Here is a 12,622-nt window from a genome sequence, read left to right as displayed (position 1 = left end):
TTGTAATTTGATTGAACGAATAACACACGGATTTAAAACACATACAAAAAAAATTACCTTTTTGATATCGGATGGAACTAGCCAATAGGATTTCTCCTGTGTAACTGTTTTGCTGTTTCTCAGCTTCACTGTTGCTTCAGTGGCAAATAAAAGGGCCTAAACATGGGAACACACCTCACCCAATCCGGCCATGCATGTACAATGTCCACAAATCATGCTGCCACTCTTCTCTATCAAACAGGGCACCAGAAAAGGTTCTGTGGTACGTTGAGAATGGCGCACTCGGGCGGTCAAAACACACATTTCTCCGATGGCAGCATGCTTTAGATCTTGTACCCATCCACTTACAAAATAACTGTATGCTTCCAGAGACTTTCTTCCTCTTAATTCTTCAAAAGTGTACGCACTAACGGTGTGGATGAGATACTTGGCAATGTCCATTTCCTGAATATCGGGGTACGCCGCAGGATTACATGACCAGTCCTCTTTCGACATTGTGTAAGGATCCTTTCCATCGATATTACTCTATTTCTCATCATATCTTGCCTTGCAAACATCGTAATGTGTCCCTGTAAATAACCTTGTATCCAGGTTTGGAGGAATTTGTCATCGTTATCTCAACACAAGAGTAAGAAATACTTGGGTAAATGAAAAGGCGGTAAACATGAGCATGACAGCTTTGACACACAACATGACGGTGTGCCGCAGAGGATAATGGGTTAATTGAGAAACGGAAACCCATCTATAGGGCGTCTGTGTATTTATTTACACTCTAGTCCAGACACCCTAGGCACACAACCTTAAGCAATGGCCCTGAGCGGTTGTTTAATGTCAACATTGTGACAGCGGTGTAACAACCTTCACCACACAACGTAGTTATAGCAAATTTTTGGCCATGTTGTTAAAACGTTGTTAGAAGGTTGGGTTCGTTGTGCCAACTTTCTGTGTTTGCTGGGTAGTGGTTAAGTGGGACGCTTTATGAGTGTTGCGTGCTATGTCTTTGGAAAGTGCGCGAATATGTCAGCCTCAGATCGCAAATGGACGCTGGCGAGGCAAGACGCACCCAGTTACTGTGTATAACGTGGGAAGAGTTTGGCGTAACGGATATTATTCTGATCAATAGTCCCATATGTTTCCAGGGTCAATAAATGCAGTTGTTTTGAAGCCATCCTGCTGTCTTTAATTATTTACAGAACTGGATCTGCTACACATGCAATGGCAAAAGGTTGATTGAGACCATCTGATCTAACATGTAATACATTTTTAAAAGGTTGCAGATTTCTGGAGATTATCTTAATAAAAATAGAAAACAATAAATAAATAAACAAATAAATGGAAAAAAAAAACCCGATTTACTTTCATCAACATTTGCCTCAGACCTTCTTCTTTTTGCAGCTCTAACAATTTATTAGGTCTCAATGAAAGATTACATTTTTACTTTTGTCTCTACAGTACGTATTTGCATCTCACTATTCCCAGAAAGAGTTTACCACATCTTTTCACATAAATGATGTTGCTCATCTAACTTTTTTTCATCTAACATCTAACATTTAGCTATTGTTAAGTAGCAAGTAAATTGTGTAATCTGAAGTTTCTGCCTCTCTACTTTAATTTTCTCATGAAGATCCTCCCCTTTTGATACACTATAAAATGAACTGAAACAGACACTTTATTTCCTTCTCCTCCTGATCAAAGATGGATCTGCAACTCTCAGTTTTTCTTCTGTTCATTCTCTTCACTGCAGGTATGAAGACAAATAGTGTTTGTGATGTTCTTGATTACAAATACAGATCATTGATGTCCTCTCTCTCACTGTCTCTGTTTTATTCCTAAAGGACACTCTCTCGACTGTTATGAGTGCGCGGGTCTGACGGGTTCTTGTGCGAATCAGAAGTTAAAAACATGTCCCAGTGGATCCTCCAAGTGCATGAGTTTATCAACAGACTAGGTAGGAAGACCAGCATGACAGATCGAGTGGTGTAAATGTAACTTCTCATATAACTGTGACTCGTTTTCTTAGCAGAATTTACTAAATCAATCACAGAATATCCGGTTGTTTTGTAATTGCTAACAATGGCAATTGTATTATTAAAAACCTTTGAAATAATGGTACATTTTTGACATTTATAATTTCCCCATCAAAATAACATGTACTGGTCTTTTCTGTATCATTCATATTTTAGATCAAAATATGAAAGTGAAGATTAAAGATTGTGCTGTTGACTGTCAAAGTGGGTTCATGAACTTCGGCCTTTCAAAGGTCTCTACTTCCTGCTGTAACACAGACCAGTGTAACGCTCAAGATGCTCCAGGTATTGTACTTTACTGACCTTGTGCAAATTACTATCTTCTTTAAAGTCAACATTCATTTTACTTCCAAAGGACATTCAAGCAGGAAATAAAATGCAGGATGAGGCTTGTCTGTGGTGAACTGACTGAATGGAGTAGCTAAAGGAGTGTTGTTTCATTAGATATTACATTTTATATAAAAAATTTTTTTTTAAACTAATACCCATTTTCCTCCTGTAGATCCCTCTAACATCCCCAATGGAAAGCAATGTTACTATTGTGATGAACAGAGCTGCTCAAACACAGTGAGCTGTTTAGGGACTGAAGATCGGTGTGTTAAAGCAACAGGTGAGAATCTGGAAAAGGACGAAGATTGTTGTTATTTTTTTTCTCCACCATTTATTTTAAATATTTGATACAGATCACATACAGCAACTGCCAGCTTAGACTAATTCAACCTTTGTTCTCTTTCTCTTCATCAGTGACTGTTGGAAGCGTGTCAGTTGTTGTAAAAGGCTGTGCGTCTAAATCTATTTGTGGCGCCACATCTATTCCTAGTCTTGACGGCATCTTGTGTTGTGCGGGGAACCTGTGTAACGGGGCTCAGAGTGTCACCCAGAGCGTCCTGTTCCTCTGCTGTTCTCTGCTCTCCTACTTCCTCATGCACTGAATACAGCAGATCTTCACATTCTACAATCACACACACTGCACTGTATATGTGTTTTTCTCTGAACTAGATTGTGTTCAGATGTGATAAACTGAATTTATACAGGAAAATGTATGTATTCATCACCTCATTTCAGGGTTCATTTTTAAATCTTCATGATGTTAAAAGTCCAAAAGAGTGCGATATTTTTCTCTCAAATAAAAAAGTATTAAATCATCATTATGTCCAGAAAAAGTATGATCATATTTTTAATTATTAAAAAAAGGAAAATTTCACCTGTTTTGTGTTGCATTTAATTACATAGGCTACGTACCAGCTCGCCTCGCCTTTGTTTGGTTTTCCACTGTGTAGGCTCTTATAATAGAGTGCCTGGATCTGCTTCGTACCGGGTGCCTGTCAGAGCAGTTTGATATGAGGAGACAGGATAGATAAAGGATAAGCTGCATCAATTACAGGAAGTAGAGGCATTAGTCTGAAAAACAAGAAATGCCATAAAGGATAAGGAATAACAAAAATAGCTGGGCATATAAACAATAATAAACAACATTCATTGACATAAAGGCAGCCAATGTAATCGCTCGTTTTGGTATAACCAGCTCAAAATATCAAAATCACATCATCGAAAACCAAACCAGTGATATACATCTAAAAAAGAAAGAAAGAAATAATCACATATATAACAGCGTCTGGTCTGGACAGTGTGACGTATAGTTATAAATATCTCAATACCGATCTCTAAACACAAACACAAGTAAACGGGCTTACTGGTCCAATGACTAACACCTCAATGTAACTTCTGCAGCAAATATAATAGATAAACAGGAATAAATGGCCTTTCACCAATCGGCGTAACATAACACAGTTCAGCAGGTCCTCTCTTAAAGCCTTAGTTACAACAAACTAAATTTCCCCTTAATGCAAAAAACAAACACAAATTGCTGACCCCTTTAGACCTAACAAATTGCTCAATAGTTTTTGTTTTAAGTGTGTTTAACTAGCTAGCAGAAGAGGTAAAAGTTTAACTGTAATACATCATGCGATGAAGGTCTGATCCAGATTTCACGATTCAATCAGATTCACAAGGTCTTGTTTGATTTTGAATCTCCATTCGCTTTGCTTTTCGAAAATATTTAAATAGCAGCAACTGTATCTTTTAACACACCTTCTGATGTCCATTTATGTTTATTCTGTGCCATATTAAATCGTAAAAGGGAGAGTTGAACGGTTCACTTATCTTCGCGCAAGGTAAATAAGAGAGTGATATCTAGAGGACAAGAATGGTAATAACATGATTAATCTAAATCAGAACCAGGGTTGTATTTTGCAGAAAAAATATTATATATATATATATATATGAAGAAAAAAAACGATCCATAGCTTTTAAGAACCGAATAGGCTATCGAATTGTCCATGATAATAATAATAATGATGATGATAATAATATTAATAATTTGCCAGCCCTTTGAAAGACCATATGAGTGTGACTACAATTTGATTCGATATTTCTGATGCGTTGCTAAATTAATATTATATGGGAAAATGTAGCCTACTTTTCTTTTTGAAATGTGTCAAAAACTGTCATTTAAATAAAGTATAAAACCGTATTTATCATCATTTATCAGCGGGTGGCAGACATTCTTCTTTAGGACTGTATACCTATATACATTTGCAATTTCTTATAGGCTACTGTACATCAAACACGCAGTGGAGACTGCAAAGATATATATATATATATGTTTTGTAAGTAAAAAAATAAAGCCTGTAAAAACTCAAAACATTACCATTATCATTAAAACTGAAAGGCAAAAAAAAACTACAAGCTGAACTAAAGAAAACATGCTTTATAGTTATAAGCCACACTGACCAAATAAGTAAAACAACAACAACAACAACAACGTGTCTCTGGAACCTTCTCAGCCCATAAAAGGAGCATTTTAGTACCAAGAGAAGTAATACTTTTGTGGGTATACTAAAGTATAAATATACTTTAGTATATTTTCTAAAAATATATTTAAAAACAAGCATACTTTTAATATATTTCTAACAAGTGCACTATAAGTACATTGGTAATAAATATATGCTTAAATACACTTTTAAGAAATATGCTGAAAACAAGCATACTTTTAATGTATTTCTAACAAGTGCACTATAAGTACATTGGTAATAAATATATGCTTAAATACACTTTTAAAAAAATATGCTAAAAACAAGCACACTTTTAATATATTTCTAACAAGTGCACTAAGTACATTGGTAATAAATATATGCTTAAATACACTTTTAAGAAATATGCTGAAAACAAGTATACTTTTAATATATTTCTAACAAGTGCACTATAAGTACATTGGTAATAAATATATGCTTAAATACACTTAAGAAATATGCTGAAAACATGCATACTTTTAATATATTTCTAACAAGTGTGTAACCCACCCAACTAATTGAGGCTGTGTTTTCATGTATTTTCATGTATGAATTTTTTTTTTTGATTTTATATTTTTTCTTGCCTAATGCATGAAATGTTCAGACATATGTTTTATTATAATTTATTTCATTTATTATTTTGTTTTTGCTGAGGGCCGAAACCATAGACAGTATATAAAGGCCGAAACTAAGAATTGCGTCGATGGGTGCTGACGTCACATTCGCGCCAGCTCATTGAACAGAGAGATATGTGAGCCACATGTGTGGCTATCGTTTATCTTATCCATCGTCGTCAATATTCTTCTGATTTGATGTCTGAACTGTTTTATTGCATTAGGTAAGTCACAATTGTTTCATATTTTCATAAATAATGTTAAGTTTGTGTTTGTTCATATAAGAAAATGTGGATGGTTCACGCTGTTCGTAATCGAGTATAAACTGGGCAATACAACACATGTAAAGTGTGTATGCTGTATTAGTATACTTGTTAAACCTGTTTACACATTTATGTTATGGGAATATTGTATTAAGTTTAAAAGTTATGAATGTTATTTCGTGATGGGTGCTGACGTCACATTCGCGCCAGCTCATTGATGAACAGAGAGTTCTCTTACGTAGAGTTCTCTCGTACTGCATCGAAGAACGCTACGGGAAAGATATTTCTTTGTCGAGATTGAAGCCTAAAATTAATCTTTAATTTTGTAATAATGTAAAACGCTTTTCTGAAGCATACAACCTAGGCGGAGCAATACAGCTCACCCATTGGCTGCTCTGCCAGAAAAGCACAGCCTATGCGAGGCCAGGACGCTGACCAATGAGGGCGCTTCGCGCCCTTCTGCGTCACCTCCCGCCCAAACAGGCGTGGCCTAGGCCTATAAATACGAGCATAGCTGTCTAACACGCCGATTTTCTAAAATTCACGAGCTACACGCATCGTTGGATTGGATTCGAGCCGCCACAGCCGTTTGGAACAAGCACCTCAGCAGGACGCGCCTCTTACCTGAAGCCGCTGGTCTTCGCCGCCTTCAGCCGCCGTTCCCTGCTGCGCTTCTCCGGCGTGGAATATCCTTTACATTATGTGTGTGTGTTTTGTGTGTGTGTTCGCCGTCGCGACACACAGTTTTTCCACCACTAAAAGAGCCGAGCGTCTTTTTCAAGATGCCTCGCACCTCCTGTGGCTCGTGTAGAGCCCCGCTCAGCGACAGGGACCACGTGCTTGTGTTTCCTGCCTGTGAGTATCACGCAGCTTCAGCTCTCGTCGATGGCGGCTGCCATCGCTGTAATTTGATGCCTACGGTGACTCTGCGGACTCGCCTGGCGTTCATTTACTGAAGCTGCATCTTTTCCGCCTGCTGTAGTGCCGCGCCGTGAAAAGCGCCGTGCTTAGCAGAGCCCGAAACCTCCCTTCACCACGAGGTGCTCGCCGCTGCTGCCGCTAGCTTCTCCGCCCGCTTCGCTGGACTCTATGATCGACGGACAAGGGCCGCTGTTTGCCGCCGCGTCCGTCATGAACGAGGAAGGTGAAGCCGCGTCTGTGGAGGAAGACTGCTTTTCTCTCCCGCTTCGGATGGGCGAGCTCCGAGGATCTCCCCTCCCCCGCCGCTCATGAGCGTCGACGGAGAAAGACCAGCATCGATGCGCTTACCGGCTGGATGGCTGTTTTTCTGCAGAGGAATGTACGTTACCGTCCTCACGACCCGCGCCCTTTTCTTCCTGAATTCACGAAGAAAGCGCGGAGTCCCGGAAAGCCCCGTCTTTAGCCAGGATGCGCACTTCTGCTTCGAGGGAAGCTACAGTGTTAAAATCCCGCCGCGGCCGGATTTCACTAAAATGTCTCGCTCGCACAGTCCCAACATACGCGACCGTGCCAGTGTATTTTGCAGTCACCAAATCAGCATCAATGCTCGTTTGCCTGCACACAAACGCCGTTTTCACGACGCCCCAGGTAAATCTGAAAATGTATTTTCTGGTGTCCCGGCCACGGCCGATGGTGTAATGTGTGTATCCGTAATGCCCACGACTCAGTGCCCATTCATACACACAAGCACAGCCCTGCACAATACAGGGCTTGCACACATAAAATCGACTCGTGTCGATTGTGCAATACATGTAAGTTAGTGAACGTGCCCGCTTTTCAGTGCCCACAATCACTACACACTGCATGTCCCGTGGTTTCTGTAAAAACGAAACGAATGCACGGTCAGTCGGTTCTGATAGACAGTACTCTCTGTGCTACACGGTGTCCCGGCCACAGCCGATGATGTAATGTGTGTAACTGCAATGCCCACGACCCAGTGCCCATTTATACACACAAGCACAGCCCCACACAATACAGGGCTTGCACACATAAAATCGACTCAATGTCGATTGTGCACTATATGTAGTGAGCGTGCCCGCTTTCAAGTGCCCACAATCACTACAAGCTACATGTCAACATGGTTTCTACGGAGCTCGCACCGCGTGCTCTCTCTCTCTCTCTCTCAGCTGAGAGAGCTGAGCGCGCGCGCGGGCTGCCCGCTCGATAAGCGCGCCCCCGCATCACGCCATGTTACAGCACACGACTGCTCTCGTGTCGCCGCCATTTCGCGACCAGAGCCCGGTTTTTCAACCCGTGCAAGCGCAGCCCCGTACAACACAGGGTCTGCACACATAAAAACGACTCAGGTCGTTTGTACTTTACATGTAGTGAGCGTGCCCACTGTCCAGTGCCCACAACCACTACACACTGCACGTTCCGCGGTTTTTCTGTAAAAACGAAACCAACGGGCGATCAGTCAGTTCACAAACACAGTATTCCCGGTGTTATAAATGTGCCCGCTACCACGCGCCCACATTTATTCACAAATATACGAGCCCTACGGGCAGCCCCGTTCAACACAGGGTTTGCACACTTAAAATCGACTCAGATCGATTGTGCTTTACATGTAGTAAGCGTGTCCACTGCCAAGTGCCCACAACCACTACACACTGCACGTTCCGCGGTTTCTGTATAAACGAAACTAACGAACGGTCAGTCAGTACACAAACACAGTGTCCCCGGTGTTATAAATGTGCCCGCCACCAAGCGCCCACGTTTATTCACAAGCATAACGAGCCCTACGGGACTCGTCCCGCGCGCTCTCTCTCGACACAGAGAGCCGAGCGCGCGCGGGATGCATACTCTGTTAAACATGCCCCCCCGCCTCACACGCCACGGCGTCCATGTTACAGCACACGGTTGCTCTCGTGTCGCCGCCATTTCGCGACCAGGGCCCAGATTACATTCAACCCCTAGTCACACGTGCAGATGCATGGGAAGGACTTCCCGGGGTCTCAGAATGGGTGCTAGAGACTATAAAAAGAGGCTATTCGCTACAGTTTCATCGACGCCCTCCCCGTTTCACGGGAAAAGTCGAAACCACGGTAAAAACAGAAGTAGCACATCTACTTCGAGCCGAAATAGCGAAGCTATTGAGCAAAGGGGCCATAGAGCCTTTATCTCAAGCTCAGAGCGAAGGGGGTCTGTACAGCAGATATTTCCTGGTACCGAAGAAAGACGGGGGTCTCAGACCCATTTTAGATCTAAGGCGTCTGAACAAAACGCTAACAAAGCGGAAGTTCAGAATGCTCACGACCAGAAGTATCCTCGCGCAAATTCGCAGAGGAGACTGGTTTATGGCAATAGATCTGAAAGACGCGTATTTTCACATACAAATTGCGTCACGTCACAGGCGATTTTTGAGATTCGCCTTCGAGGGCCGGGCATATCAGTACACAGTCCTGCCATTCGGCCTATCCCTAGCACCTCGTACATTTACAGTGTGCATGGACGCGGCGCTGGCACCCCTGAGACTCCGGGGCGTTCGAATTCTGAACTATTTGGACGATTGGCTAATTCTGGCTCAATCGCCGTCAGAACTCGCTCACCACAAGACACTAATACTCGATCACCTCGAGTGCTTAGGTCTGAGAGTCAATTGGGAGAAAAGTTCACTGTTTCCCAGTCAAAGGATCTCCTTTTTAGGACTGGATCTGAACTCACTGTCTATGACAGCACAGCTGTCATCACAGCGCAGGCGAAATACCCTGCAAATGGCGAAATCCTTCCTCAGCGGCCACATAGTGCCACTCAGGAGATTTCAGAAAATGCTGGGCCTCATGGCCTCAGCCTCAACAGTGCTGCAGTTGGGCCTGCTGCGCATGCGCCCACTACAGTTCTGGTTGAGAGCGCGCGTACCGCGCCGAGCATGGCTACACGGTCGCTATCGCCTCAAGGTCACTCAGGAATGCATTTCAGCCCTGACACCATGGAGAGCGTCAGACTGGTACCGGTCAGGTGTAAGCCTGGGGACTTCCTCGAGCCTGAAGGTGGTGTCCACGGACGCGTCCACCTCAGGCTGGGGAGCACTGCTCGACGGCAGTCCGCTCTTTGGCCAGTGGTCAGAGCGAGCCGAACTACCGCACATAAACTGCCTGGAAATGATGGCAGTGGACTTTGCGCTGAGGCGCTTCTGTCCCCGGATAAAAGGACACCACGTCCTGGTCCGCTCGGACAACATGTCGGTAGTAGCCTACATAAACCGCCAGGGTGGCGTGAGATCCCGGAACCTATTCAGGTTAGCGGAACGCATACTGGTGTGGGCCCAGCACAACCTGCGCTCGTTAAGAGCAATGCACGTGCCAGGCCACTTGAACGTAGGCCCGGACAGACTCTCACGGAACAACGTTCCCACGGGAGAGTGGTCCCTACACACACAGACAGTGCGTCTGCTGTGGAAAGCGTTCGGCAGAGCGGAAATAGACCTGTTTGCAAACCAGGAAAACGCTCATTGCCCAGAATTCTTTTCGAAGAGCGCGAACGCGCTGGCCAGAGTCTGGCCCCGCCGCCCGCTCTATGCTTTTCCTCCTGTCTCACTCCTGCCTCAAGTGCTGGAGCGTATCAAGGAGAGCGGATGCTCAGTACTGCTAGTTGCTCCATTCTGGACGAATCAGACCTGGTTCCCAGCTTTGATGCGACTGAAAAGTACTGCCCCGTGGCCGATTCCAGTGAGGAGAGACCTCCTCTCACAGGCCAAGGGCTCGATTCTGCATCCTCACCCCGAGCTTTGGTCCCTACACGTATGGGCCATAAACGGGTACCCGCTAACCTCCCAAGAGGAGTGTTAGACACGATCGAACAAGCTAGGGCTCCGTCTACTAGACGGCTCTACGCTTCCAAATGGTCGGTGTTCTCTGGATGGTGTTCAGATCAAGGTCTGTCACCACTTCAGTGTGGAGAACCGGAGATTCTCTCCTTCTTGCAAGAGCTATTGGATAAGGGAAGAACCCCATCCACGCTCAAAGTCTATGTGGCTGCCATATCAGCGTTCGTTAATCCAACGCTTGGCCGTTCACTAGGCAGGAACGACCTGGTGGTCCGCTTCCTGAGAGGCGCCAGGAGGTTAAACCCTCCAAGGCCTCCTTCAGTCCCCGTTTGGGACCTTTCTACAGTGTTGAACGCTATGAAAGGGGCCCCTTTCGAGCCTATTCACTCAGTTGACATGAAACACCTGTCTCTCAAGACCGTGTTTCTTTTGGCTCTCGCTTCAGTGAAGCGTGTGGGAGACTTGCAAGCGCTCTCAGTGAGAGCTTCTTGTATGGAGTTCGGGCCAAACGACTCTATAGTCGTATTGAAACCGAAGCATGGGTACGTGCCTAAGTCCCTCAACACACCGTTCAGGGCTCAGGTCATCTCCCTGTCGGCCCTGCCGGCCTCAGAGGACGGAAATAGCTCCCTTTGCCCGGTCAGGGCATTAAGAGCTTACGTGTCCCGCTCCGCTGTTTTTCGACAGACGGAGCAGCTCTTCGTTTCGTTCAGCGGGCGCTCCAAGGGACGAGCCGCAACGAAACAGAGTCTGTCTCGATGGGTAGTGGACGCCATTGCGCTAGCCTACGCTTCTAGAGGTTTGGAATGCCCTTTGGGCATCAGAGCACATTCCACGAGAGGCATGGCCTCTTCATGGGCTTGGTATAGCGGAATCTCGTTACAAGATATCTGTATGGCGGCAGGCTGGGCCTCCCCGTCTACATTTATTAGGTTCTATAACCTAGAGGTTCCTGCGTTGCAGGCTAAACTGCTCTCGGTCTAGAAGACTATGTATTAGTGTCCTGCCCCGCGCTGCGGCCCAGGTCACTTCAATGTTAATATGTATAAGTGTTCCTGCCCCGCGATGCGGCCCAGGTCACTTCAATGTTTAATATGTATAAGTGTTCCTGCCCCGCGCTGCGGCCCAGGTCACTTCAATGTTTAAGCATCACTCACTGACAATGTGTCCCATGAGCATGCTATTACCCCTCATATATATCTATATTTACATATATATGCTATTATGCCTTAAGAGGCACTACTATAAAGGGATGATGCTAATTTAGCCGCTCTCCCTATACTCCTTGGGGTAGGCACTTGTATACCAGGGCGCGCGCGCCCTTAGGTGTCTGTGTCGGTCCAAGAGCACGCACGGCGTTTTACATGGGGTTCCCGTAGCGTTCTTCGACGCAGTACGAGAGAACTCTACGTAAGAGAACGTACTCGGTTACTAACGTAACCTCGGTTCTCTCTAGAAGAGGGAACGAGTACTGCGTCTCATGGCCGTGCGTGTCCGCGCTGCGTCGCTTCATTGACGAAAATCGGCGTGTTAGACAGCTATGCTCGTATTTATAGGCCTAGGCCACGCCTGTTTGGGCGGGAGGTGACGCAGAAGGGCGCGAAGCGCCCTCATTGGTCAGCGTCCTGGCCTCGCATAGGCTGTGCTTTTCTGGCAGAGCAGCCAATGGGTGAGCTGTATTGCTCCGCCTAGGTTGTATGCTTCAGAAAAGCGTTTTACATTATTACAAAATTAAGGATTAATTTTAGGCTTCAATCTCGACAAAGAAATATCTTTCCCGTAGCGTTCTTCGACGCAGTACTCGTTCCCTCTTCTAGAGAGAACCGAGGTTACGTTAGTAACCGAGTACGATATGTGAGCCACATGTGTGGCTATCGTTTATCTTCTCCATCGTCGTCAATATTTTTCTGATTTGATGTCTCAACTGTTTTATTGCATTAGTTGGCTTGTTTCAACGCTCCGTGGACGTGTTGGATTCGCGCAGTGAGGGAGAAACGCGCTGGATTCCGATGTGGAAGAATCGAGTCATCTTGGCGACTCTTTCATGAGGAAAAAGATTCGATTTGTTCATCGTTCATCCCTGCAAAGTCTGTAGGCATTCACCTTCAAACGAACTGAA

The 12,622-nt window shown here is 44.7% G+C and overlaps 1 protein-coding gene across 1 annotated transcript; it reads left to right on the top strand.

The window, feature by feature from the left end:
• The first annotated feature begins 1,675 nt into the window (after positions 1 to 1,675).
• Positions 1,676 to 3,230, top strand: LOC306984841 (urokinase plasminogen activator surface receptor-like). Its single transcript, XM_079586546.1, has 5 exons — positions 1,676 to 1,744; positions 1,836 to 1,948; positions 2,184 to 2,312; positions 2,530 to 2,637; positions 2,772 to 3,230. The coding sequence occupies exons 2-5, from the start codon at positions 1,903 to 1,905 to the stop codon at positions 2,957 to 2,959; spliced, it is 471 nt and encodes a 156-aa protein (XP_079442672.1). The 5' UTR covers positions 1,676 to 1,744; positions 1,836 to 1,902; the 3' UTR covers positions 2,960 to 3,230.
• The last annotated feature ends 9,392 nt before the right edge of the window (positions 3,231 to 12,622 follow it).

Source organism: Phoxinus phoxinus, assembly GCF_949152265.1.
Source record: "Phoxinus phoxinus genome assembly, chromosome: 17".
NCBI lineage: Eukaryota > Metazoa > Chordata > Actinopteri > Cypriniformes > Leuciscidae > Phoxinus > Phoxinus phoxinus.
This window is presented reverse-complemented; position numbering and strand designations above follow the sequence as displayed.

Excerpts from the sequence above, each read along its gene's own strand:
- LOC306984841 (XM_079586546.1), top strand. The coding sequence starts at position 1,903 with ATGTCCCAGTGGATCCTCCAAGTGCATGAGTTTATCAACAGACTAG. Across the intron at positions 1,949-2,183 it reads TGAGTTTATCAACAGACTAG|ATCAAAATATGAAAGTGAAG; the intron begins GTAGGAAGACCA and ends TTCATATTTTAG. Across the intron at positions 2,638-2,771 it reads TCGGTGTGTTAAAGCAACAG|TGACTGTTGGAAGCGTGTCA; the intron begins GTGAGAATCTGG and ends TCTCTTCATCAG.